This window comes from Anopheles ziemanni, chromosome 2, assembly GCF_943734765.1.
Source record: "Anopheles ziemanni chromosome 2, idAnoZiCoDA_A2_x.2, whole genome shotgun sequence".
NCBI classification, from domain to species: domain Eukaryota; kingdom Metazoa; phylum Arthropoda; class Insecta; order Diptera; family Culicidae; genus Anopheles; species Anopheles ziemanni.
Genome location: NC_080705.1, coordinates 45,025,190 through 45,050,111, shown reverse-complemented (window position 1 = coordinate 45,050,111; position 24,922 = coordinate 45,025,190). Strand labels below are relative to the sequence as shown.

The following is a 24,922-nucleotide window of genomic DNA, read 5'->3' as shown; positions in this document are numbered from 1 at the left end:
AGTAGATACTTTTCATCATTTTTCAACTTTATTGCAGCTACAGGAAGAGAGGACGCGTGAAGTTACGTAGAAAGAAAGCCACGCTTCACAAAGTCATTTACTTGCAAACGAAGTCCTCACCATCACGCAAAAGAAGCTCGCAAGGGATAAACGGGAGCGCAGAACCACCGGTAGCGTGTGGAAATTGAAGAGAATGGGCAGTAATTCAAGGGAAGATTAATCGAACGAAATTGATCAAGGTTTGCACATCGATCAACCGAACGAACACAAAGGCGGGTGTAAGAAAATGAAATAAAAAACTAACAAAATCACGTAGGTACAGATTGTTGTGTTGCTTCCTCCGCTCACTTGTCCGGTGGTGGGGAAGTTCAAAGAAGGGAGTCGCTGCTTTGGCCCCGGGTGTTTCCGTACATTAGGAGTATGTGTTGGGCTCCCGTTGGGCTAAGCACTTCTGGAAGGGTAGCTTGCTTCAAGGCGTGAAACGATGACGCTGCAAGTCCTGGCAAGAAGACGGCCGGCTGCGGGGGCGGCTTGTGCTTAGGCGCTCGGTGATTCCCTCCCAAGAACAGGCAGAGGGTGCCCTCTAACGAAGCTGGCACGCCGCCGCCCTCAAGACGCCCCCCTTCGGTCACTTTCGTTGATCCGCCGATTGTGATCGACAAAATTGATTGTCTTAAAGGAGATGCTATCTCTAGCTCGCAATTGGCAGAAGGGTTGGGGTTGCCGGAAAAGGGGAGAAGAGATCAAAACAGGACGAGATAAAGAAACGCGAAAGAGGGGGACAGGAAAGCTAGAGAGGGCCAACGGAGAAGGCGCAATCAAACAAAAGATCGATCAAAAAGTGTTCGAGCAGATGAATGGAACGATGATGCATGATCACGGATTGTTGCTAAGAGACGAAAAGGGGGAATGCTTCCTTCGGCCGCCGGCAACGCAACATGATGGGGCCGGGAATAGGGGAAAGGAAGGCTCGCGCAAGAACCATGAAATAAGCGCACAAAATCGTATTTAAATAAACAGAACATACCGCGACAGGGAGTCACACTGCTGGGCCGCCATCTTTTCCCAACCGTTTTCTCTCCCACGTGGTGGTTGGCGCTCTTCCGCTCGCCTTCGCCGCTGCGAAGAAGGAACGGCCGGTTTGAAACGGTCGGAAACAACGAGGAGAACGAGGGCAGACCAGGCAGCGGGAGTGATGGTTTTGGACTATTGATGGAATTGCCATTAATGCGCCTATTGAAATGAAGAGGTTTGTTAACCGACTTGTGTGGAACCGGTAAATTTGATCGGTAAACCCATCAGCAGACAACGATCGAACCGCGGGTTGAGCGGGAGATAGAAAAATAAGGAAGAATAAATAAAAGAAAGCGAAAGAGATGCGAAGAGCCGCGAAAGCTTGTTGATGATAGTGGAACGAGGAAAGACGATACGTGGTGGTGGCGAGGATCAAGGAAATCAACTGTTAGTGTTAATTTTTTATTCTTGTTCGCCTTTGTTGGCCCCGTTGTGTGCTGTAGTATTGTTTTTATTGATGTTTTCTCTTTATTTTGTGTGTTTACACTTCAGATGTGAGGGGTGATTAAAAGCATGAAAAAGGATGGGATAGCTGTGTGCTGGTCGGAACGGGTTGGCGTGGTAGATGTAAGAGGGTAGGGATTCTTATGCTACTGAAGAAGCAAAAGCCGCCCTGCGCGCGGGCCCAATCTAGCCTTATTCTTCGGTCCGTACAAGAGCGATCTGTTGTCCATCCTCTACTAAACCTATTCTCACCTAGCCAATGGGTTTCTTCCCCTTTCTTTGAGCGCACAATCGGTAGGCCTGAGAACAGGCCGCACACTCTGGCCGTTGCGGAGGTGGGTTTTGGGTCTGAGAATGCGCAACAACAGGATCGCGAAGGTCTTTGATGATGATGATGATGGTGATGAGATATTGTTTTCCTTGCTTTTTGATTGAATGATTCCACTGTGTGTTGTGCTTAATGCATACATCCGGAGAATATCGGTGGGAGAATAAAAACAGACACATTCACTCGATAGTTATGCCAAGCCAAACTGTTAGAATCTGTTCGGATGCTGTGTATGCTTAAGCGGTTGGGCTTAATTCTACGGATTATGCTAGGGAAGGAAATTGCCATCGAATTCTGGGTGTGTAAGTTGGTAACATATTGTTGGACACATATGGGAGACAAATCTACATAAACAATGCCAGCTAACATGCATACGCAGAAGCTCAGGAAACAAACATTTTCGACACATTAAAATCAAACAGGCCGGACGCATCGTTAAAAGCTACAAACATTTCAAAGCTCACTGTGTGAGGTTTGATACCTGGTTGTCAGATAGTCGGTTGAGTCAACAGGCGACACGATGTTATCACCTATAAACTCTTTTGGGCATGTATTTGCTGAGTAACATCATCTTGCCCCGTCAATAGAAAAATGTCAGTGAAAAGGATTCCATAAATTTGCTTGAGTTATTGTAGTTGTTTAAAAATTAGGCTTTTTTTATATAAACATTTACCTTCAATTAATTTGTTTCCATTAATTATTCTATTGCAATTGATTAGTTAATCCTGGGGTTTATTATCCGGATGCTCGAAGGGCGGGCCAAAAATTTAAAGCACGTCATACGCCTTCAAGACTTTTAATGACTCTAAAATCTTAATGAAAACATTTATGAATTGTATATCGTTGGTTCACATAATTTTCTGGAACTCTCGATTTTTAAGTTGTGACTAAATCGCTTTTTTATCAAACACGTTTCATCTATTGGAGGAGGATGGGCTTTTTAGAAGCTTTAAGTACTACTACGTTTTGTCAAATACTTATTTGGATTTTCCCCGTTCATTTGAAGTGACCTAGACTAGCTTTCAAAAGCTTGAAATTTAAATAAATTCAATTAGCAAACTTTTCACTTTGGTAGCATGTATAAAGCATCAAGATAGAGGTACGAACAAATTGGTGTATTAAATGTGTTTAAAAATACAATACCGATTTTAAAGAGAGTTTAATACCATTGGAAACACGAAGCCCCAACCGAAGCACGGTCCCGAAATGTAAAACCCTAAGGTATGTAACACACGAAATAAGCGCGGAACAAAAGAACTCTTCCACTGGAGGAATCCCTATCGGGAAGGGTATGGAACGACAAAAAAAAGTAAACTCCCTTCTACTTCCTGCCCGTATCAAATATCCTGCATAGATTTTTGGATAAAAAACCTTTCAAGCTCTTCAATTTGTGGAACCGACCGGCGTGCCAACTGTTGTGCTACGTGTGGCGAGCTTGAGCCAGACGGATATATATTTTCCTTTACGTCCGTTTGCTGTTCCTGGTTCATTTCCGGTCGCTTGTTTTGCCATCGATGGCGGAAACTGATGCTGCTGCTGCTGTTGCTGTGGCCCATCTTTTTGTTCGTACGATGGCTGGCCAGATGCACATGAATCTCCAGACGAACGACGCTGCAGGTAGATAGTGTGTGCATATGGAGCACCCGCCGGCGGCTCGATGGTGTTTGCATGGAAAAAAGGGAAGTTTCCGCTTCCGGCATGCTGCCGCTTCAAGCCACGGATCCTTAGACAAAAGAGAAGTAGGAAGATCGTTCGTAACCGGCAAATAGGTGCTTCGTATACTCACTTGTTTTCCTGTGGTTTGGGGTTCTTTAGAAAAATACCTTTATCTCTAATCAAGTTATCAGACATCGTGCGAATTTTAACATTTGGCTCATCTTCGAATGTTAAACAAGCAGTATAAAGAACTTTCGTACAGTATTACACTTTTCCTACCCTATTCCTATTCCTATTGTGAGTTATCCGAATTGAACCATGGTCTAGACAATTTAAGCGTCATGATGAGTGATACTGCCATACTTATAGAATTATGGCTGATGAAATTGGTTTCGAAGAAAATATTTGAACTCAATAAAAAAAAACATAAAAATAATGCGATTCTAAGGCAAGCTTACTGTCGTGGAAGCGTAATGAAGGTCCCATGAGCGTGCTATTAAATCCACTCGTTAAAGCTGCTTTCTTGCTCGGGTTGTTGCGTGCCTGTCGTTAGTGCAGACTAGGCAGCAGCAGCATTAAACCATCTTCTTTCCTGCAATATATCCTGCTCATCATTCGTGTTGATCTTTTCTTCTGATTTGCTTCCATTTGTTTCATTCGTTTTAAGCAGTTTTCTTCCCGCTGTGATGTGGTTTATCTTCTTTATCTTTTCACTGCGTGTTTTGTGTTTAATTTCAATCGCGGTGCTATGTCGCGGGCTTTGTGGAACACCGGGGTAGGGCGCGCACACACGCACCGCGTGGATATTTCGATGCTTATCATTACGAAGGCAGTTTATAGTGTTTATGTTTATTTTGTGCCCGAAATGAGATCGTCGTGGCATTACTATTAGCTTAATTGTAAAGCTGTGCCCACAAGTTGTGGCCGGCCGGCCGGCTACTTGCCTTGCCGTGTCCATTAGATTTTTAACGGCTTACGGCTGGCGAATGGCAAACTGAATTAAAACGGAGAGTTTAATTCTAATTTTCGTTCATTCGCTTTCTTCCACTAGCAGGAGGGGGAAGGAGGAGGGGCGGGTAGAGGAGACCATCTCACGATGGTTATGGAATTTTTTTGTTTCATTTTCAACAGTTCTTCACTATATTTGTTAATTTGTTCTTGAAACATTGCAATAGACTTGACGTGGCTGCGAACAATGAACAAAGGAAGAGAATGGTTGCGGTGCAATTCTAGATAGTTTGCATTTCCATTGAAGTTGCTATAACGACAACGATCGTAGATCGTCCTGTGGTTATCTTTAAAACGAACGAACACTTATAGAGCCCACCATGGACACCAGAACCGGAAATTGCATGGTATTTTGATGGTTGGCAAATTGGTGGAAAAACTGACTCAAAAAATACACCGATGGAAAAGAAACGCAAAAGTTAACGTTGACCCAACGGAGTACATAACGTAGGGCGATCCTCTCTCTCTTCCTTCCGCTCTGCTCGCACGGATGCGTTGGAATCGATTTAAATTTTGGGCCACAGCAACAACACCTTTAACCGAGGCGCTATTTATCTTGCCCTGCTGATCGATTCCCGTTCCCGCTCTTATTATGAGTTGCTTCTTGCTTCGAGTAGCCTCTCGGGGGACTACTAGCGTTTCTGGCCAACCCGATCGGGGCGTTACGACGAGCTCGTGAGCTGATATGGTGGCGTGCATATGTCATTGACAGTGCGACGGTGCCCAATCGGCTTGGGGTGGTAGGAGGGGTGGGGCAACGGCCAGTGGGGCCCGCATACTGGGTGATTGCCGAAAGCCACGAAAGCGCACCATCCGTCTCGGATGCAAGCTTTTCTTTTACATCAGGGCTCGGCACACACGCTTCCTGATAAGGGGGCAAATGAGGAAAAACAGCCGAAAAGTGTTATTAAACCAATCAATCTGTTTATGCACTAAATCGAGAAGTAACGTACAGTATGATAGGATAAATTGTTACATAGTTTTACTTTATTCATTTACTTTGATACTTATGTTACACATTAAATTGTATACTTTTTGTACGTATAATTTTGCGTTCACCGTACTTTGATTTAATTTCTTTTATTATACTTAACCCTTCACTCAGCAAGAAAACACTTATTTTCGAGAAGTTTTGTAAATTGTAAACATGTATTGTTCCATAATGGTGTCGATAATTGTACTGGTGACAAGCAGCTATTTTGTTACATTTTATTTTGCCGCTAGATTCTGGACGAGCAGTACGAAACTGGAAAACTTTACAATAATTAATATTGAAAATGTACATCTATACACATATACAAAATCTGTACAAGACTGTCTTCTGATATTAGGGCCTATTACGATTCTCGAATTGTCACATCACACGAAAATCGCCAACTCGATCGTTAGAGTCGATGTAAGTTTCATAGATTTTTATTCCAAACGTAACTGTTAAACTGGTGTGAAACGACTGTTGCATTATGTAAACAACGAAAAATCTGTGAAGAGTTTGGCGTGTTAAAGCACAATTTAAAACGAAAAGATGCCTGCGTATTATAAAAATGCTTTATTTTACTTTGAATGTATTTTATGTATTGGAATTTACTCAATTGAATTAATTTCAATTGAACTGTTTGGCACTTTCCGTAGCACTAAACTTACGGATAAAAATTGTTGAATTCGAGTTCTCGTTCGGGAACCGTAATGCAATTTTTCCCACATTATTTGACAGATTGCTTTGATCGACAAAAAAAGTTCTCGAACGGAAACCAAAGGAAAACTCGAAGATGAGGCATAATGCGAATATGACGTTTGTGTTGGAAATTCTCTAACGCTCGAGTTTCATAATAAGCCCTATTGAACATCTCGTTCAGGCATATTGAACATCAATTGAAATGTTGTTTTGTATGTTTCACTAAAATTTTCTTATGATCCGATGGGAGGCATTTAACGACCCCTGTTTCACACTGTTGAAATATGTATAGGCCATCGCGCATCGACTAGCGTCGCGTGTTGGCATGATATTGTGCGCTCGATCCATGAAGAGTTTTGTGTGAGTGTGCCGGCTTTTTAGTTAATTATTTCTTCTGTTCTGTCTTTTTTTTGCCAGGTTGCCGGTTCGGGACTGTTCGAGTTGGAGTTGCGCTACTTTCAAAACGAGAAAAGCATCGACCACAATGAAAAGTGCTGCTCGGGAAGGGCGGACGCGCTCGGACGGTGCATCGGCACATGCAAAACACGGTTCCGGGCCTGCCTGAAGCACTACCAGGCCACCATCGACACCACGTCGCCCTGCACCTTCGGTGACGTCATCACGCCCGTCCTCGAAGGGACCACGCTCAACTTTACCGCGATCGCGAGCTCCACGGAGGGTTTCGCCAATCCATTGCGGTTTCCGTTCGAATTCGGCTGGCCGGTAAGTAACAGTAGCAGCCAACCAGGCTAGTAAGCCTCCTTACCCGCACCCGTTATAGAGGGTGTGTGTGTATGTACAACTACAATAATTAACTGTTCGTACGGTTGCATCCTCGATTATTACTGTCCGATTCTTGCTTGCGCTTTTTATCTGCCTTATCGGGCGGACACCTCGTGTGTGAGGGCCGTTAGGGTCGATCGGGTCCTGGCCGGTCCTGTATTTTGCTCCTTTTTAAAGAGAATCCGGTCGAACGGGTTCTAGCAGTTTTCGTGAGTTATATACTTTATAATCTCTTATTTCGCTTTGAGAATGCTTCCATTCAAATTACTTCCTTTGGCCACGCTCGGGACAATCATCATCGGGTCGTACTTCCCGATCTTTCGCCCTGTCCACACAGGTCAGGTTCATCGTGTTTCCAGGCAGCGGTCCCCGAAAAACTGATCGAGTGTGGAATTAAAATCATCACCGGCCGAACGCATGGGCCGTTCGTTGGCGAAAACACACAAAAAATAAAATTCACAACATGTTTTTACCTACCTGGTCTTGCGCGCTCACAAAAAAAGGGAGTTCACAACACGCACCAGGTGCTTCCTCTTGTGGTGAGCGAGCAGCCAGCACCTAGCGGATGTTGTTGTGTGTTACGGGTTGCTTCTTTATGAGAACCATTTATTCCTTTCCCAAGCCTCAACAATCTGTTACGTTTCCTTGAACACCAAATCCTGGGTTTTGATGTTTCTTTACTAGAGCTGCCTGGCGGGGCGTGCGTGTGTGTGTGTATTGGTCTGCCATTTGTTTGAGAAACTTTACTGGATAAACCTCCAGCTGTGCCAAGATTTCTTAATCTGTATGGGAGAAATATTGATGCTTGCGATTACGGAATAAATTGTGTGGGAAAGTAGGATCCCAAACATGCTGCTTACTACATGGAAGTGGATCAAGCTGATTGTTTCGTTTTGAGAACTGGTTCATGTTTTTAGCTTTATATTAAGGATTTGTGTTTTGTGTTTTTAAATCTTGAAGAACTTGATGAGCTATGAATTGCCATTTCTATTAAATTAATTAGAATGATACAATGAAGCAGCCAAATCACAGTTCTTGTTTACTTTTTATGCTATATTTTAGTAAGCCGCATCTTGCAAGAAGGGTTTTGTTTCAATTCCTTTTTTCAAATTTTATATACGTAATTACGCGTTGGGGGTCCGCGATAGCCGAGCGGTAGCGCCGGTTAGAAAATCGGCCCATGAGCGCCGGGGCTCACCACCTCGACGGCGTGGGTTCGAATACCAACCGAGACCGGACCCTCCCCTGTACGAGAGGACTGACTATCCACGTACAACAGGGAAACAAGTCTCGTAAGTCCTTAACGGGCAGGCATGACCAACAGGTCGTTACGCCAAGAAGAAGAAGAAGAAGAATTACGCGTTAATTGACTAAATTACTTTGATTTAAAAGAAATTATTTTATCTCGGCTATTTCTAAACGAATGGCCTTCGTTGTGTTATTCTCACAGTTAGTTAATTTTGAATTTATAAAACCTACTCCAGGGTCAAGAGTTTCTGTATTTACCTTTTGTTTAGTGATTTTCTCAATGAGGAAATGAAGAAATGGGTATACAAATTTAGCAACCTAGCTCCTTTACCTTTCGATTCATAAATTGTGTATAAAAAGCGGTGTTTTAAATGGCGCAATGGAAACACGGTATGTAAGAGCTGCCATCAAACTTATTAAAAGCAAATAGGTTGAATTTGAAAGCCATCTTAAACGGACCTCCTAAGGACCACCTAAGGATTTCACCAAGAACAATACTGAATTTTCTCCCTAGGCCGAAGTGATTCTAGATCCATCGCTATTGCAATTGCAACGTTATTACATGTGTGCTGTTGGTGCTGCTTGCGCCATCCAACCGATCAACGATAAGGCATGGCGATTGTTGGAGGTAGTATTATTTTTTGGATTCCAATGACACTCCGGTTCTGGTTGCAGGTCGTCCACTGTTCAGCCTTTTCCCCCGTCCCGTCCCGGTCCACAGGTCCCGGCCGAATTGTTCCCATCGCGGTATACACCGTGTGGGCTCTGTGAGGCGAGCCTGGGAAAAATAATTTGCAAACTAATCACTGATGGTCGGTACTTCATGCGGCGGTCGCCCGGCCACGCCTGTCTAGTTTTGTTTCGTTGATGTGACTTTTTGTTTTTGTTAATGGCCTCTTGCAACCGTTGCTGCCAGAGTGATGTAAGTATCTCTTTATAGTAAGATCTAAAACTGCTAAATGCGAACAGTGCAAAATGCAGCCGAAACGCATGGGGCAGAGACGGGAAAATGGCCAATTTGAACGCGTGAGAGAACGCAGGCACAAAGATATGGTACACTTTTGGCAAAATTGTAGGCAGCGCGTGTAAAATCAGAACGGCTGGCCAGACAATGCCCAAACGGCCGCTTGAAGGTGACGAACGAGCAAACGTCTGTTCCCGGCACAGTGGTGTACCGATGGAAGGAAAACTTTTTGGCATGGAATATAAACATGGCAAACAACAGAAATTTGGTATGAGTCGAGTTTTTTGGAATCGTTTTAATCATCGAGTGTTTTCGTTCGTGGCTCATCGGATGACGTCCAAACTTTAAATCCCACTTTTTGGTCCCTCGTTAAGGGACCTTGTTTTAGTTAACACGAGATTAGATGGATTCAACGAAAAATATACAAAATTACGATAAAAATTCCTGATTATCCCCTTTCAATGGTGCCATTCAAATTTGTTGAACATTCATTTGAATTATATTCAAATGCAATTTGTAAATGATTTTTTATCCAATGAATGAAACGTGTGTTGGTACATCACTGGTCCCAAACAACAGGCAGCGTCAAGCTTTAAATGTAATATTAAAGCAGGAGGAGTAAAAGTTCCACGGTTTTGGAGTTGGTTGCAGGAAGGGCGAGCGAGCAGGCAGCGGCACACAGTGCGGCGTTTAAGGGTGGAGGTCGATTTTAAAATGCGCCATGTGGTAACTAAAACTTAAAAAAAAAAATGTATGCTGAAATGAACGACAAAAAAGAGACGAACAGCAACAACCAAGACACATACAAAAAAAGAGGAACAGAACATAACGACAGCAAAAAAGTGCAGTGTGCCACAGCGTAAGAATGGCATCAGCAGGTAGTAGGGACGATCGGGTACGGGGGCTGGGACGGTGGTAAGGGTCGGGTCGGTCGTCCTCAGGCCAAGCAAGAGGGCCTGCGCGTCTGCTTTTCACTTTGTTGGGAACATCTGCTGTTCAGGTTTTCCGGGTGCTGTCCATGGCGCGTTGTGCTGGGTTGGCAAGGAGCGGGTAGCAAGAAATGAGAGAGCGAGAGAGGGCTACTACGGGGTAGCGACGGTATGACCGTGGCCCATGTGTGTTGTGAAGGAAGTGGAGAACGATCACTGCTGCCGATTCACCACCCAGCCGAGGGCGGTGTTGGGGTTTGCGAGTCACGGGAGGGAAAACGGATGCACATGTACCCCCTCCCCACACCATCAACCATGCCTCTCTTCAGCCGTGTGCTCTGCTTGACGATGGAACGTACTACCTTTTGATTTTTAATTGTTATTCATTTGTAGCATTTGGTGATGATTGATTGAGTCCCACGTTTCTCTTTTTGATGGTTGTTTGGTCACAAGGAGATGGTTGTTCTATCGGTTCTTTGCTTTTGTTCCCCATTTCAAATAGAGATTATTCATTGTGTCCGGCGTGCGAATTAAACTCTAATTGCGTAAGATGAAACGCACGATTTAACGCACGATCACCGTCAACTTTTTGTGCCTGTAAAATTGAACAAATTTTATCAGCTTCGTTTGTTCAGCATACAACATTTAACCAGACTCCTAAATCTGAATCTGGAACATTCAACTCTATTATAATTCCTCTGCCAAAGGAGAGCAGTGGAAAAATCTGCCGACTTAGATAAGATGTTCTCATCGTTCGAGCAAAGAATTGAGCAACAGATTGGTTTCAAAAAGAACAATTTAATCTCAACAACACTGGGCCAAGGAATAAAAGTTGTGGATAAAAAAGACGAAAATATTGTGTATGTATATTTTTGAAATTTCGTTGACCAAAACTGTTTTTGGTTAAGAATGTAGGAATGCAAAATATAAATCAATCTCTTGAAGAATTGATCGGATCAATTCTAAGCCAATTTTAACACGTTGCCGTCCCGCAAACACCGTTTCGATTTCTAGCCGCACACATCATTTTGGAGTGACGGCAATGCTGTCACTTGGCATTCGTCACATCATATTGGATGTAAACAAACAACTAATGGGCGGTAAACAAATTTCACAGGAGGCATTGCTGTATGTACGGATATTCGAATGCAGAAATTTAGCAAGGGCATAAACAAGCCGGCCACACGCAAAGAAGACTGGTGTAAACGCGCCTGTCGTAAAGCGCTATAAACACCGTAGAAGTAAAACTTTGTGGGGGTGCCCATGGCGCAGCGGTAGCGCGAGGAAACACCACGCCACAGGTGTGGGATCGAATCTCGAGTCTGGCACCCTCCGGTATTACGAACGGCTGACCACCGATCTATAATATACCGTCTTTCGGTCCCCGAAAACTCTCCTCGGAGAGAGGCCTTGTCCCACTTGGGGATGTTGTGCCACATAAAAAAAAAGTAAAACTTTGTTCATCGTTTTTAAACTATGCTACAAAAGTTAATTTGTACTATGGTTGGTTATTTATATCGATATCGTGTGTAAGATTCGAATCCCAACCGAGACCGGACCCCCCTCCCCTGTACGAGAGGACTGACTATCCACGTACAACAGGGAAACAAGTCTCGTAAGCCCTTAACGGGCAGGCATGACCAACAAGGTCGTTACGCCAAGTAAGCAAGACAAATAATATCCTTAACACGTCGACTGTCACGATGTTTTAGTTCATGTGTTTAGAACTATCATTTTTTTAAATAAAATTTGGTTATAACATTTATCAAACCAACAGATTTCGTACAGCAATTAAAGACTAGACTTCACAGAGGTAACATTTTTGTTGTTACTATAGCTTTATGCTATATAAGTGCTTAGTGCACTTATATATAGTGTATATAGTGTAAAAGGTAGATTGCTGCATCCTCCCGCGAAATGGGTGACGCAGCAGTCAACGTGTTAGCAGATGTGGTTTTCGTCGCTTGTGCTGTGCAAGCATAGAATATTACATAGCAGAACATCGCAAGAGATTTAGGATAGTAATCATGATTGCAGTGAAGTTGTTGCCAGAATTTTTATAAGCAAAGCAAGGGCGACTATTAGGAAGTTGAGTAAATGAATACATAAAATAATTTTTAATTTTTCCAATCCAATTACCAATTACATTATATCCATTGATTAGTTGAGGTGGGCTGTACAGCCCTGGAATACTCTAATTCTTTAAAGAGTCGCTCGCAGCAGCGTTCATCTCACTTGTGCATACACACAATAAAATCGAATTGGCGAGAGGTTATAGGGATGGAGCAAGCTCCGAAACACGACCAGGGAAGAGCGAAGCACCAATGTTCCATCGAGGGTCAAGGGATTGGCTTTTGGCCGGGACGGGAAAAGATCAGGTTCATGACAATCGCTCTGGCCGTTCGGCTCTAACTTGCACTTCGGTCTCTGCTTGCTTCTCACTGGCATCATCATGCTCGGTGAATCGAACAGCAAACACCTTAGCGAGTGACGATTGTGGCAGCAGCTGCTTCGCTTCGCAGGCTGCTTAGACGAATATTGCAAAGTCGCGCAGACCACCATTTCCATCTAAACACACACAACCCGTTACGCTGGTGATCCCTTCTAAATTTTTAAAAATGTTTTCCGACCGCCGCTCGAAGCGACACGGCATTCGGGCAGATGCGATTGAGTGAGTGTTGATTTCATCTACACTTTTTTGTTCCATGCGGACGCCGAAAGCGGTTTCGCGTGCGTATTCAACTAACTCGGGGTCCACACTACAGCGCGACGTCCCGTCACAAAACGCGACGTCGCCTGACAGGCGGCTGAACTCCATACAAAAAAAGTGTCGCACAAATCGCGCTAGACGATGCCTAGTGTAGAAACAGCGAAAAACGCGACGAAAACGTAAACAAACCGACAGCTGGACAAATCGTAACCAAACCGAAACACAAACGCGAGAAAAACGAGCAATATTTTCCCCGAAACAACGGATTTTTCGTTGTACTACCTATTTCTACTCTTTACAAATGTAATTCAGTTATGAAACTTCGCTTTAATTATTTTTACCAATGTTTTTTCGGGTACCGAAACGTAAACAAACTACTCTTCAACAAGTAGGAGATGACGGAAAATATATACCTCCTACGGTGGGGCAAAGTATCGTCGATGTTTGTTTTAGTTTCTTTTCTCAGTGAATTTCAAATGTAGAAGCGCCAAACTCACTCAGGGTGCATAAAATACGTAGCTAAACAAATATCATGCATTACTACCTCATAATTCAACAAAAAAAAATTTAGCCGAGTTTGCGCCCCTATGTGATACATATTTCCACATACTCCCCTACCTCTGTCGCGCTTGGCTTGCGCGATTGTTCTGCCGAAACTGGGCTACTTTTGAAACGGGACGTCGCGCTGTAGTGTGGACCCCGAGTAAGATGCGCGTCCTCCTTCAACTAAGATGCGCGGCTACTTTGTAGCTTCGAAAGCAAATCGCGCGCCTGAATGGCCTGGTGGAAGACGACGTGCCGTGTAGGTATTTGTGTGCTGCATCGCTAGAGCAAAGGGTGAAACGAGAAAGATGACCCAAGATAAAACGAGATGCACAGCTCCAGGTGAAAAATTTGATTCTTAACAGACGCCGTGTTTATACTGAATGGTTATACCTGCAGCTTTGAACTAAGGAAGAAAGCACACACAGAAATTGATCGCGGTCGAACGGTAGTCGGAGCCAGCAACCTTGTACGCGCTGGCTGTTGTGTGTATGTGTATGTGTGTGAATGTGAGGTTTGGCCTACTGCCAATAGTTTGCGCTTGCTAAGCTCTTCCCAAAGGGAGACCACGCAGCGACACAGCGGGGAGCTATAATAGCTTGTTTCGCCAGTTTTCTTCGGATTCGTTCAGGCGCGCACGAGAGAAGGGTTGTTCAAGATTTAGTGAACGTGAATGGCCGCTGTTGAGGCTTCTCTAGTTGACACTCTTTGGTGGGGAATTGGAATGCACGGCGATGGCTCGTTTGCATCTACCCCACCTACCCAGGAGCCGGAGAAAGGAATGCCGATCGAGTCGATGAGATATCAACAATGCAAATAAATCGTCGAAGTACACGAAGCGTGCTTTCTCCGCACAGCCACATTTTTGCACACATGCATGCCCCCTGTTTAAGTGTGTTTAATCAAACATTTTGGATAAGAGTATCGTTCGCATTAGGTAGAATGTTTGCGATAAATATGTTTGTAAAGAAGATACTCTGATTGAAAATTAAAGGCTATTTTGTGTTTTGATAATTTCTTGATGTATATCATTTGTATGATTTTGATGAATCTTTATGATTCGTCAAAGATTCAGGAATCTCCAGAGACGCAAGCATTGAACAAAATGGTACAGCATCGCCTGAAAGTTCTAGAATTTTTTAAAATTCTACATGTACTTTGTAGTTTTATAAAACTGTCTCTTGAGAACCATCAATCGTCAGTGAATTATTTCGCGAATTCAGATGGGTTCAGTCGAAAGATTCATTCAGATTTATGAATCTGATTCGGAGTTACGCAAGCCTTACACTTTTTCAATATTTGTATTAAAGATAGATATAATAAATGCACTCCCATTATCTTTCTTGCTACACGTGGCAAACAAACGTAGTGACGTATTTAAATTTTCTAAGCTTTTATAAGTCGAATACTAAAACATCAGCCTCAAACAGCAAATTTTACTTTTTCAATATAAGTAATTTATTATCTAACACATTTCTACATTCACTCGAATGAGCCAGGTAGTTGCTTCATTTTCTATCAATTAGTCCATATCACCCCTGTAAGTCAATTCCTTTTAACAGCAATTACTGAAACGGAAAAGGAGGTTCTTAGCATGATAAGAACCAGATCCGGCTGGCGTCTTACAAAGACTAACAAAAAATAAAATGTCGAAAGGAAAGCAGTGGAAAAATCTGCCAATGTTGCAGTTGGCGGCGACGAAGTTGGCTTCAGCGGTGCGTTTGTTTATTGTTTTGTTCTTGCTTTGCTATGCTGTTCTGACTTCTGTCCACAAGCAGAACCCCTTTCCACTATGGGGAAGCGTGCACAAATGCGCTCGGCACCGTAATATAATGCACTCTTATGCACTTCAAGGAGCAGGAGCGAGACAATGGTCGGAATGGGGTTTGTTGGAGCGCGGAAAGATGGCTACACTTTTGCTCACGATGCAGTCCGCCAGCGCCAGTCGGTCAGGTGCAAGCAGTGCAAGTGCAACATAAGAACACGAACTCGATGTGAAAAAAGAAGGACGCAGGCAGCGCAGTACACACTGTCTCATCGTCGTCGAGGTGATGGTATGGCAAAGCAAGAACTACAAAGCAAAAACTCTTCGGCGTAGGGAATCTCAAGCAGCAAGGCACCGCCGCCATCTCGGCGTGTCGGCGACGTATGGCGACATATTCTATAGAGTGACAACGACGCGGTGCGTCTGCTGTCGCCACCATACGAATGAAACGGCAACAAAAACTCCCAATCCTTGCCATTCAGGTGAGAGCGCCAGCCAGCCAGCGGGGAAGAAATCAGTCGCCGAAGTAAGCCATCCAATAAAAGCAATCTGCCATTCCGGGTGTGGAGGGTTGTCGAAAGGAAGAGGCAGACGGAGGAAGGACCGTCGTCCATCAAAGTAAGCATCAATCCAAGCCCAGTCAGTCAGGGCAGGGGTTTGTTGGAGTTGGTTAAGAGTGGTGGGACACGGAAAGTCAGGGGCGGTCGACCAGCATAATCTAATTGAGTACAAACCAACCAACCCACTGTCAGCCAGCCAGCCGGCCTCCGCGGCGGGGTCTCAAACCGGAGCCAGATGGAAAGTCGTATTTTTATACACATACTACGTGTGTGTGTGTGTGTGCGCATGGTTCGCTGCTGTTGCTTACATCAAGGCGGTGTGTAGCGCTTTATTTTATTTTATTTTTGAGCGGTTTTTTTAACAATGTTCTTTCTTTCGTTTCCTTCCTCACACTCCCACCTCCCGTGCGCCCTAGAATCGGCTCCGGTATCATCTTCCATCCTCGCCCTGGTCGCATGGGAATCGGATGGCGCTGCCGTCGTCTGGTCCGTTTCCTTCTTGCTGATCGCACTGTATCTCTGTCTCACCTGTCGCCAGACGCGCGCCCTGTCCTGTCCTGCTGCCGCCTGGCCCATGTGGGTTATCATCTATCCTTGCCCGGCCCCAGGCGGCGGGTGCCAGCTGTCCTCCGGAGCGCGAGCGCGCACACGCCGCTCTTATTTGATTTGGCGGGCAGCTTGCGTTAGTTGACACGTTTGTTGGCCTCGACCGGCGGTGGAGGTGGGTAGGCAAGCGAGCGGCGACGGACCGTCACCCATCGCCACCACCTGGCCGGGCTGGTTCGAAGAGTCTTGGAGATACACAGTGAAGCGAAAAGCAGTGCGCGTCAGAAAATAATCAATTGGTCCATGTGGAAAAAATGGAAGATAAATATATTTTTAAAAAATAGTACGCATCGCGTCCCGGCCAGGGTGAAAATCGGCGCGTCCAAAAAATCCATTGACAAGTTTTTGGAACAAGATCGAATTCGCATGAAGCCATTCGAGCCATACAACATGGAACCTTAAACAGTTTGATTTTTAAAGTAAACGTAATTTAATTTGCTCAGTTAATCAAGCGTACATCTTTACGTTACAATAACTGTTCGTTTGTATTCGAATCATTTTTCTTTATGTAAAAGGGGAAGGATATAGTTCATTGTCGCATTGACTGAAAAAACCCCAATCGCAAATTTTATGCCACCCTCTGTTACAAAACTTTATCTTTTTTATAATTTGGTATGATTCGATGGAGATTTTAGCCTCACAGGCAGATTTGTACATAGGAGATTTGTCGCTTAACAATCCTCAGCACATTTTGCTACACCCAGCACCCAGTTGATGCATTTTTTTAATGCAGTCTAACGCTAGCTTTAGATGAATCGCCAAAGACTGTAAATACACGCGCAAATATCAGTTTTTCTGTCATTTTTGCGTTTTGTGTAGACTTTAACACTCTGACGGCCGACATCTATAGATGTAATCGCTCCGTTTCAGTTTGCATCCGAGCATTTTGGTGTGCTGCATCCGATCGATCATCATTTTGGTGTGCTGTCAACGCTGTCTCCTGACACGCACCACAGACTACTGGATGTAAAAAAATATCAAAAGGAAAGTTAACAAATTTCACAGGGCGCGTTGCTGTTCGTACGTTTGATAACTAACTCTAATAAAGATTGAAAAAGAATGATCAAACAGGGCGGCCAGATACGGAGGAACTAGTGCAAACGCGGCGGTCGTAAAGCGTTGCGACACCGTGAATAGTCCGGCCGTCAAAGTGTTAATATTCATGAGTCGGTCCAAATGAAATCGCACTCATCGTTTCTTTGCCCATTTGAAGCTATTCGAAAATATTTTCCAATAACTCATGCTAAATGTAATTTTACCTGTGCGCTTCTACGCTGGAAAGATAGAAATAAATATCTTACCAAGCGGCACATAAAACACAGAATTCAACGAGAATAGTTCGATGTTTTCGCGCGTTTATCATTTCGCTTGTCGATACCGCGAAGGGTGTAAAAATACCAAGCAGCTCTACGGCGCTGGCTCTACCAATTTCTGCCAAAATCTCCGACGTGTTAAAGACCAAGACAACAAAGAATCTTGTGAGATGCAGGCGATCAACGGCATTGGGATGCGCGTGAAGATGTTTCGCTTTTCTCTCTGGAATGTTGAAAAAACATTGTGTCCCCCCCCCCCCCCCCCCCCCTCGTGTCACGATGCCACAGGGAAGGAATGCAAGGAGAGAATAAAAATAATAATAAATGGATTTATTTTGAAAGGATGACTGCTGCCGCCAGATGGTGCGTCTGAGTTGGTACTTCGCTTGAAATTTCTTAGGAAACTAAATTCCTCACATATTATATCATTTATTATATGGTCATGGTATCGTATCGGTACGCCCATGGTCCGTCATACTAAAAAATAATTAAATTATTAAGTGTGTTCCTTCGATTGCTAAGTCAATTTGCCTTTCGGTAAGTTTACGTTTGATGTGTTAGGTAAAGAATTAAAAAAAGTTGTAAACTATGCCCAAAATGCACTCAATAGAAGTATGGTGCAATAGCCACAACGACGCCGCATTCCTTTCCGTTGGGTCCATGCGTCACCACCCGCGTCTACCAAATCTATATGCTTCTCCTAGAAATGGCTCACTCGGTACCGGTTTGCCTCGAAGAGTTTGTACGCCACAGGGATTAATCGGGCGTCTTTCCAGAGGCTAAACACCTGAGGGCCACTAGAACCGGTCAACTGACTATTGGGACAAGCAGAGGCAAGCTCTACAACCTGTCGCGCAGCTGGCAACCTTTTTTTTCCTGTACAAATGAACGGTGCAATTTTTTGCCAACGGAATATGGAATTTGACAAACCTTAATCTTTCACGACCCGTAGCCCACTCTTAGGTGTCCCCCTTTTCCACGACCACCAACCCCCACCACTCCCGGTGAACCGTTCGGCAGGACATGGAATGTTTGTTGTTGTCATGTTGGCAAATAGGCAGGAGGTGCTTACCGCAGGCAGCGACCTTCAGTACAACCCGCTTGAGCGCGGCAAGTTTCGCTGGTGGACGGACAGAAAAGAGTGTTCTATTTCTTGTCTTGTGTTTTTTTGTTTTGGTTTGTTACAGTTTGCTGTTTTGTTGTATGTGACGTGTGTTGTTTATGTCGTCTTCCTTTCGACTGTAAACATCGGCAGCACCCGTAGTCCACAAGTAGACGACTTTAATGTTTTGTTGTTCAAAAAGAAGCATTACCGTCAATTTTTGCAGGTTTTGTAGGGTTTCGGGATGTTTACAGTATCACATATCCGTTTGCGCAAGTTTGGTAGTTTACTTATGACGTTTCCATTTTTCAACTGACCGTTTTGAGGCCATCCAGCTAATGATCTCTCTCTTTTTCTTTCCTTTCGCAGGGCTACTTCACGCTGATCATAGAAGCATGGCACGACACGAACGAAACGACGAGCCGATCGCCCGGTAGGTAGTGCATATTGGATCGAGCTATACATAGCTGCGCCCTGGTATGGAGGCTGGGGAATTTGAACTTTCGTGTGCCAACCGAGTGCGAGTTGTGTGTGCGTTGCGCGAAATTAATCCGTTATTATTTCCCAGTTTTTCGATCGAACAGCACCATAATTCGCCACAGCTCTTCAGCGTGCGCACACACTTCCGTTTGTATCTAGTTTGGTTTGGCCCCGAAAGACATGTTGCTCGGTGTGCCTGATCGTTTGCTGTTCAAATTAAAAACACCAACAAAAAAACAAAAAAACGAACACACAAAATTAAGAAATTTTACCTTTAACTGAATAAAAATTCGTTCAGCATCGAAAAACACAGACTCCCCCCAACCTGATACGCCCAGCACTGCGCCACGTTGCTCCGTGCATTAATAATTATGCATTTCTCCTTTCGGTCCGCAGGCACGCTCATTTCCCGGCTTTCGATTCAGCGGATACTGGAGGTTTCGGCCGACTGGATGGAAGACAGTTACAACTCATCGCACACGATGATACGGTACGCGTTCCGGGTGACGTGCGATCCGAACTATTACGGTGCAGGCTGTGCCAATTTGTGCCGCAAGCGGGACGATCAATTTGGCCATTACACCTGCTCACCGACCGGTGAACGCGTGTGCCTGTCCGGCTGGCAAGGCGAATACTGTACCTTCGGTAAGTCGAATATTTCTTCTCCTTTTTTTTCCTGTACCGTGTCGCTAATACTCTAGGGGGTTGAATGGGCCTCTGTGATCAACCAGCCAACCAGCCAACCAGCCACCCAGTCCACCCCAGCTCACTACTGTCTCAGGAAAAGGGGCAGCGTATTTGAGAAACGTTCGGGCAGCTTCTGTTTTAATAAGTATGGTTTCGGTTATGTTTTCTTCTCCGAGTTCCATTCCTTTCCCAGCCGTTGAGCTTAACCAACGTTTAAACGTACGGCTTAATGCATTTATAAAAATGATTACGTTTCTTTGATAATTGAAACCCTTATTAAATGCTGCGCTGTTTAAATTCCAAATTTTCCCTTTAAAATTACATCCTTTTGTGTAAGTAGTTACGTACGGTTTTACCTTTGAATACAGGGCGCATCCATGTAACACTCAATGGAAGATAAAATGCGTTTCTAGTAAAATTAAAATCGACTGTGCTTAGTTTTAGATCGAAATAATTCGGGCACTTGCTGTTATTTTGCCAGCAAAATATCATCTTATTATATCAAACAAACTGAAAGACATGTGTTTTTCTTGAGCGGTTTTCCCTGGCACGTTTTATTTTAATTCAATTGCTACAATATCTGACATCCTAATGAATTTTCTATGTTTTTAAAGTTACTTTTTATTCATTTTTTTTTGAGTACTAGAAATAAATGTTCAATGTTCGTTTTGACAATGAACCTGTATATAATCCTATCCCTCTAAAAACGAAGTTGAAAATTTCAAAAAGGATATTTTTATAGTTAGAAACTTTTTACGACATTCATGTTTTTGTTGAAGCACAGTGTTGTATTAAAACAACTTTAATAATCTAAATATGCGATTTATAAAATAAGTATTTTTTTTCAAATTTAATTTGTACTTATATTTTACCCTTCTAAATGTTCGCCCTGAAAAGTTTAAGATAATTCATTTTAAAAAAACTATTATACCATTGCAAGTCTAGTTGCATGAATTATCTTCGCTTGAAAGGCATTTTTGATAAACAGATAACATTCTCTCGTCGCATGGGCTGCCGGTATAAAACTTAGAACAATATTGTACATTCATTGCTGAGGCATTATGACTGCACAAGACGAATTCAGTGCAATTTCATGGACTGTGTAACATTAATGTTCATTTTCCTCTTTCTTCCTTTCCATGTTTCTCCCGCATCTGCTGCTCGTTTTTCTTCACAACCTCCACAAAAAGCACGATGCACTCCCGGATGCACTCACGGACACTGCAACAAGCCGAACGAATGCATGTAAGTATTGGTAGCTACTTGCAAGCTCTTCTCCTCATGCCCGACAGGAGTGGTTACATGCGCCAACACAGGTTGCAGGCGATGGTAGCATGGTATATGGCATATGTACCGATTTCTACCGAGAGATTGTAATGCCATATATAATTAATACCCTCCTCCGACGCAGTCCGAAGCCTACCAATAATGACGATGTGTCCCTGAGATGGTTTAACATATTATTTAACTTACTGTTTCTCTCTCTCTCTCTCTCTCCGTTTTGCTTCTCGATTTTTTCTTTCTCTCTCTATCTTTCTTATTCTATAGCTGCCAGTCCGGTTGGAAGGGGCCGCTGTGCGACGAGTGTGAACCTTATCCGGGCTGCGTATACGGAACGTGTAAAAAGCCCTGGGAATGCATCTGCAAGGAAGGCTGGGGCGGGCTATTTTGCAATCAGGACTTGAACTTTTGCACCAACCACAAGCCGTGTCAGAATGGGGGCACCTGCTTCAATACTGGTCAGGGCTCGTACACGTGCCAGTGCCGGCCGGGCTATACGGGAACCGAGTGTGAGTCGAGCATAACGAGCTGTACCGACAAGCCGTGCCTGCACGGGGCCACCTGCCACGAGTTGGTCGATGACGGGGACTCCACTGCATCCGGACCGGTGCCTTCTCCGGACGACGCAACCGAAGAGAGCGCTGATCGCAAGTACCGGTGCCACTGCACGACCGGTTGGATGGGAACACACTGCGAACGGGAAGCGATCACTTGCGCCGAAAAACCCTGCCATCATGGTACCTGCATCGATACGCCTTCGAACGGTGGTGGCGGCGGTACTGGCTCGTCGTCGTCGTCGTCATCTTCATCCAGCTTTCGATGCGACTGTCCTACCGGTTACAGTGGGACGACGTGCGAAATAAAGTCCGGCGAGTGTTATTCAAACTTCTGTGCGAACGGAGGAACATGCCACGTGGCGGGATCATCGGCATCAGCGTCCGCATTATCGACGTTGCTCAGTCACACGTCGAGCAATGATGCGGGAGCCAGCGGATTGCTCATGTGCCTGTGCCCCGACGGTTTTGTTGGCGACCGGTGCGAGGAGAATGTGGACGATTGCGTCGGAAAACCGTGCCTAAATGGTGGCACCTGCCTCGATGCGGACAATCACTTCAAGTGTCAGTGCGTGCCTGGCTTCATCGGGACGCACTGCGAGGAAAAGGTGGACCTTTGCCTCACGAAACCGTGCGCGAACGGGGGCACCTGCACAAATCTCAACAACGACTACCGATGCCAGTGTCGGGCTGGATTCGCGGGCAAGGATTGCAGTGCGGACGTGGACGAATGCGCATCGGCCCCGTGCCGTAACGGTGGTACATGCATTAACCGGGTGAATAGCTTCCAGTGTGTGTGTGCAGGGGGGTTTCGCGGCTCAACCTGCGAACTGGAGTCACCAACGTCGTCCACCTCCGCCGCCGTGCAGAGAGCGGCCGTCGTCAGCAACGGTGACATCCAGCATCACCATCATCACCCGCAGCAGCAGCTGCGGCACGCCATCGCTGGTGGTGACTTGGCTGGCGGAGTCGGTGTCCGCCGCAATGCCGACGGATTAAGTAGTGGCCAGATTGTGCTGATCGCTATACTTTCCATCTCGACTCCATTGGCTGCGTTCATAGCGGCTGCGATAGTCATCTGCCTCAAGCGCAAGCGTCAGCGAGAACAGGAGAAGGATGACGCTGAAGCTAGGAAGCAGAACGAACAGAACGCGTCGCACAATCTCTCCTCTTCGCACCATCATCATCACCTGCAGCAGCAGCAACAGCAGCAGCAGCATCATCAGCAATCGTCCTCGACCTCACCTTCGTCGGCGCAAGGCGCCTCACAGCATCCGGGCTCGCAACAGCAGCAACTCCAACAGCAGCAACAACAACAGCAGCAGTACCATGGGTTTCACAATCACCACCTTTCAGCTGGGCAAAAGCGCAACAGCAGCAATACGCTGTCGAACTTCGACAGCTCCCATCATATGATCAAGAACACCTGGGACAAGAGCATCAACAACATGCCACCCCCTCCAGCCATCGCTTCGATCACAACGTCAGCGTCGAGTGGTGGAGGCGTGAGTTGTAGTGGCAGTGCAGGTGGTGCTGGTAGTGGCAGTGTAGCTGTCGGCTCTAGCTCGCTACTTCTTGGCGGTGGTGCTGGTAGTGGCGGTGTAGGTCTAGACGACAGCAGTTGCCTTATGAGTGCGAGCTCTGGGGCGAACGGAGTCACCAGTTCCGGTGGGCTGCTCTACCTGAGCGCCGCGGAAGATTCGTCGATGGCGTCCTGTTCCACGTTACAACGTGCCAAATCGCAGAAGCAACTCAACACGGACCCCTCGCTGTTACAGCAACACCACAATAATACGTTGCTGTCTCAAACGACCGGCATGCATTCTTCCTCCGGTAACGGAGGATCGTCGGTGGCAGCAGTAGTACCGTCCGTAGCAGCCACGGCCGGAGGATCAACGGCGATGGCATCACAGTGCAGCGGTGTTGGTGCCGGCAGTAGCGGGAAGGATTTATACGATAAACGCATATCAGTCCTCTCCGAATCAGGCCGACTTTGCCATACCCGTTGGAACGGCAGTCCCGTTGTTGTGGGCGGTAGTCATTCCATAGTCGGACCTTGCAGTCCTCCTCACATTTAAGCAGCATTAACGTTCAACACTCAACCTTATTCCCGCAAAGCATTTAGAGTCAAACATCGCGATCACGTTGGAAGTATAGAAGGTAATTGGTTTTACTACTACTTTTGCTTTCCACCGCTACATTAACTGCGAGAAAGGAATCGCAAGACTATCTTGATGTGCACATTATGACTGCTTTGTAGTGATTCTATTTTTTTCCTGTATATTAAGATGTTTTCACCTGATACGAGGACGACAATTGATCTCCTGATTAGCTGAATGTAAATTTTATGTAGTTACTTCACTCAATTTTTTGCGTGGGCTTTGCAGCTTACTTTCTTTCTTTTTGTTTTGAACTGTAACACAGTGAACACATTGTTTACTTTGTTTTATCAACTTTCTACTATTGCTATCACATAGAACTTTTATGAATTATGATGGATAAAGGAGCGAGAATTGTAAAGATGCGTGTGTACAGATATAATTTGGAGAAGAACAAATATGATGGATGTTCCAACAAAAACGTTTGCATGGTACTTAAGAAATTAAACAAAGTACATATATTTGTAATAATTAAAAGCAATTGGTCAATGTTAGATTCATTGTTGGAGGACGATGATAAGGATGTTTTAAACTTTTTTAAATTTCATTGCAATGGTATCAATCTCATTAAATATCGTCTTTGAAAATTGAATCCTTTTTTTTTGGTTTTTTGTTTTTTATTGTACATGCATTTAAATACACAGTTTTGATGAAGAGTTTTCTTAAAGAGAGACAACACAAAAGTAAGCAAGAATTATGTAATCACATCTCATTGCAATTCCTTCAAACTTAATTCTGATGTGTTGAAGGTAAATAAGAAGGGAACTTTAAATTTGCCATTGCAAATCGACAGACTTTGCACCAAGCAAAATAGTAAACAGAATTGATGTATTCCGGATGAGTGATCAATTTTTCATAGCTTTGTTGTTTTTGGCCAGTAAATACTTAATATATTCGCAAAAAATAATATCATTAGTAATCAAACGGGGTCGAGTTGGACCGTACATGAGTTAACTATTAGCATAATGAATGGCTTCGATGATAATTACCAGCAGTTAAACAATACTGCACAATATAGGCATGGAAAAAATAAACAAGGTTACGCCTCGCATAACC

General features: G+C 44.6%; 1 protein-coding gene across 1 annotated transcript in view; it reads left to right on the top strand.

Annotated features, from left to right (window-relative positions):
* LOC131281649 (neurogenic locus protein delta) overlaps window positions 1-23,898 on the top strand; it is a 36,162-nt gene extending 12,264 nt beyond the window's left edge. Inside the window, exons 2-6 of the mRNA XM_058310996.1 lie at window positions 6,600-6,905; window positions 19,075-19,138; window positions 19,582-19,830; window positions 21,063-21,117; window positions 21,421-23,898. Of these exons, the coding sequence (XP_058166979.1) occupies window positions 6,600-6,905; window positions 19,075-19,138; window positions 19,582-19,830; window positions 21,063-21,117; window positions 21,421-23,785 (3,039 nt within the window). The 3' untranslated portion in view covers window positions 23,786-23,898. The remainder of the gene's footprint in view (window positions 1-6,599; window positions 6,906-19,074; window positions 19,139-19,581; window positions 19,831-21,062; window positions 21,118-21,420) is intronic.
* The last annotated feature ends 1,024 nt before the right edge of the window (window positions 23,899-24,922 follow it).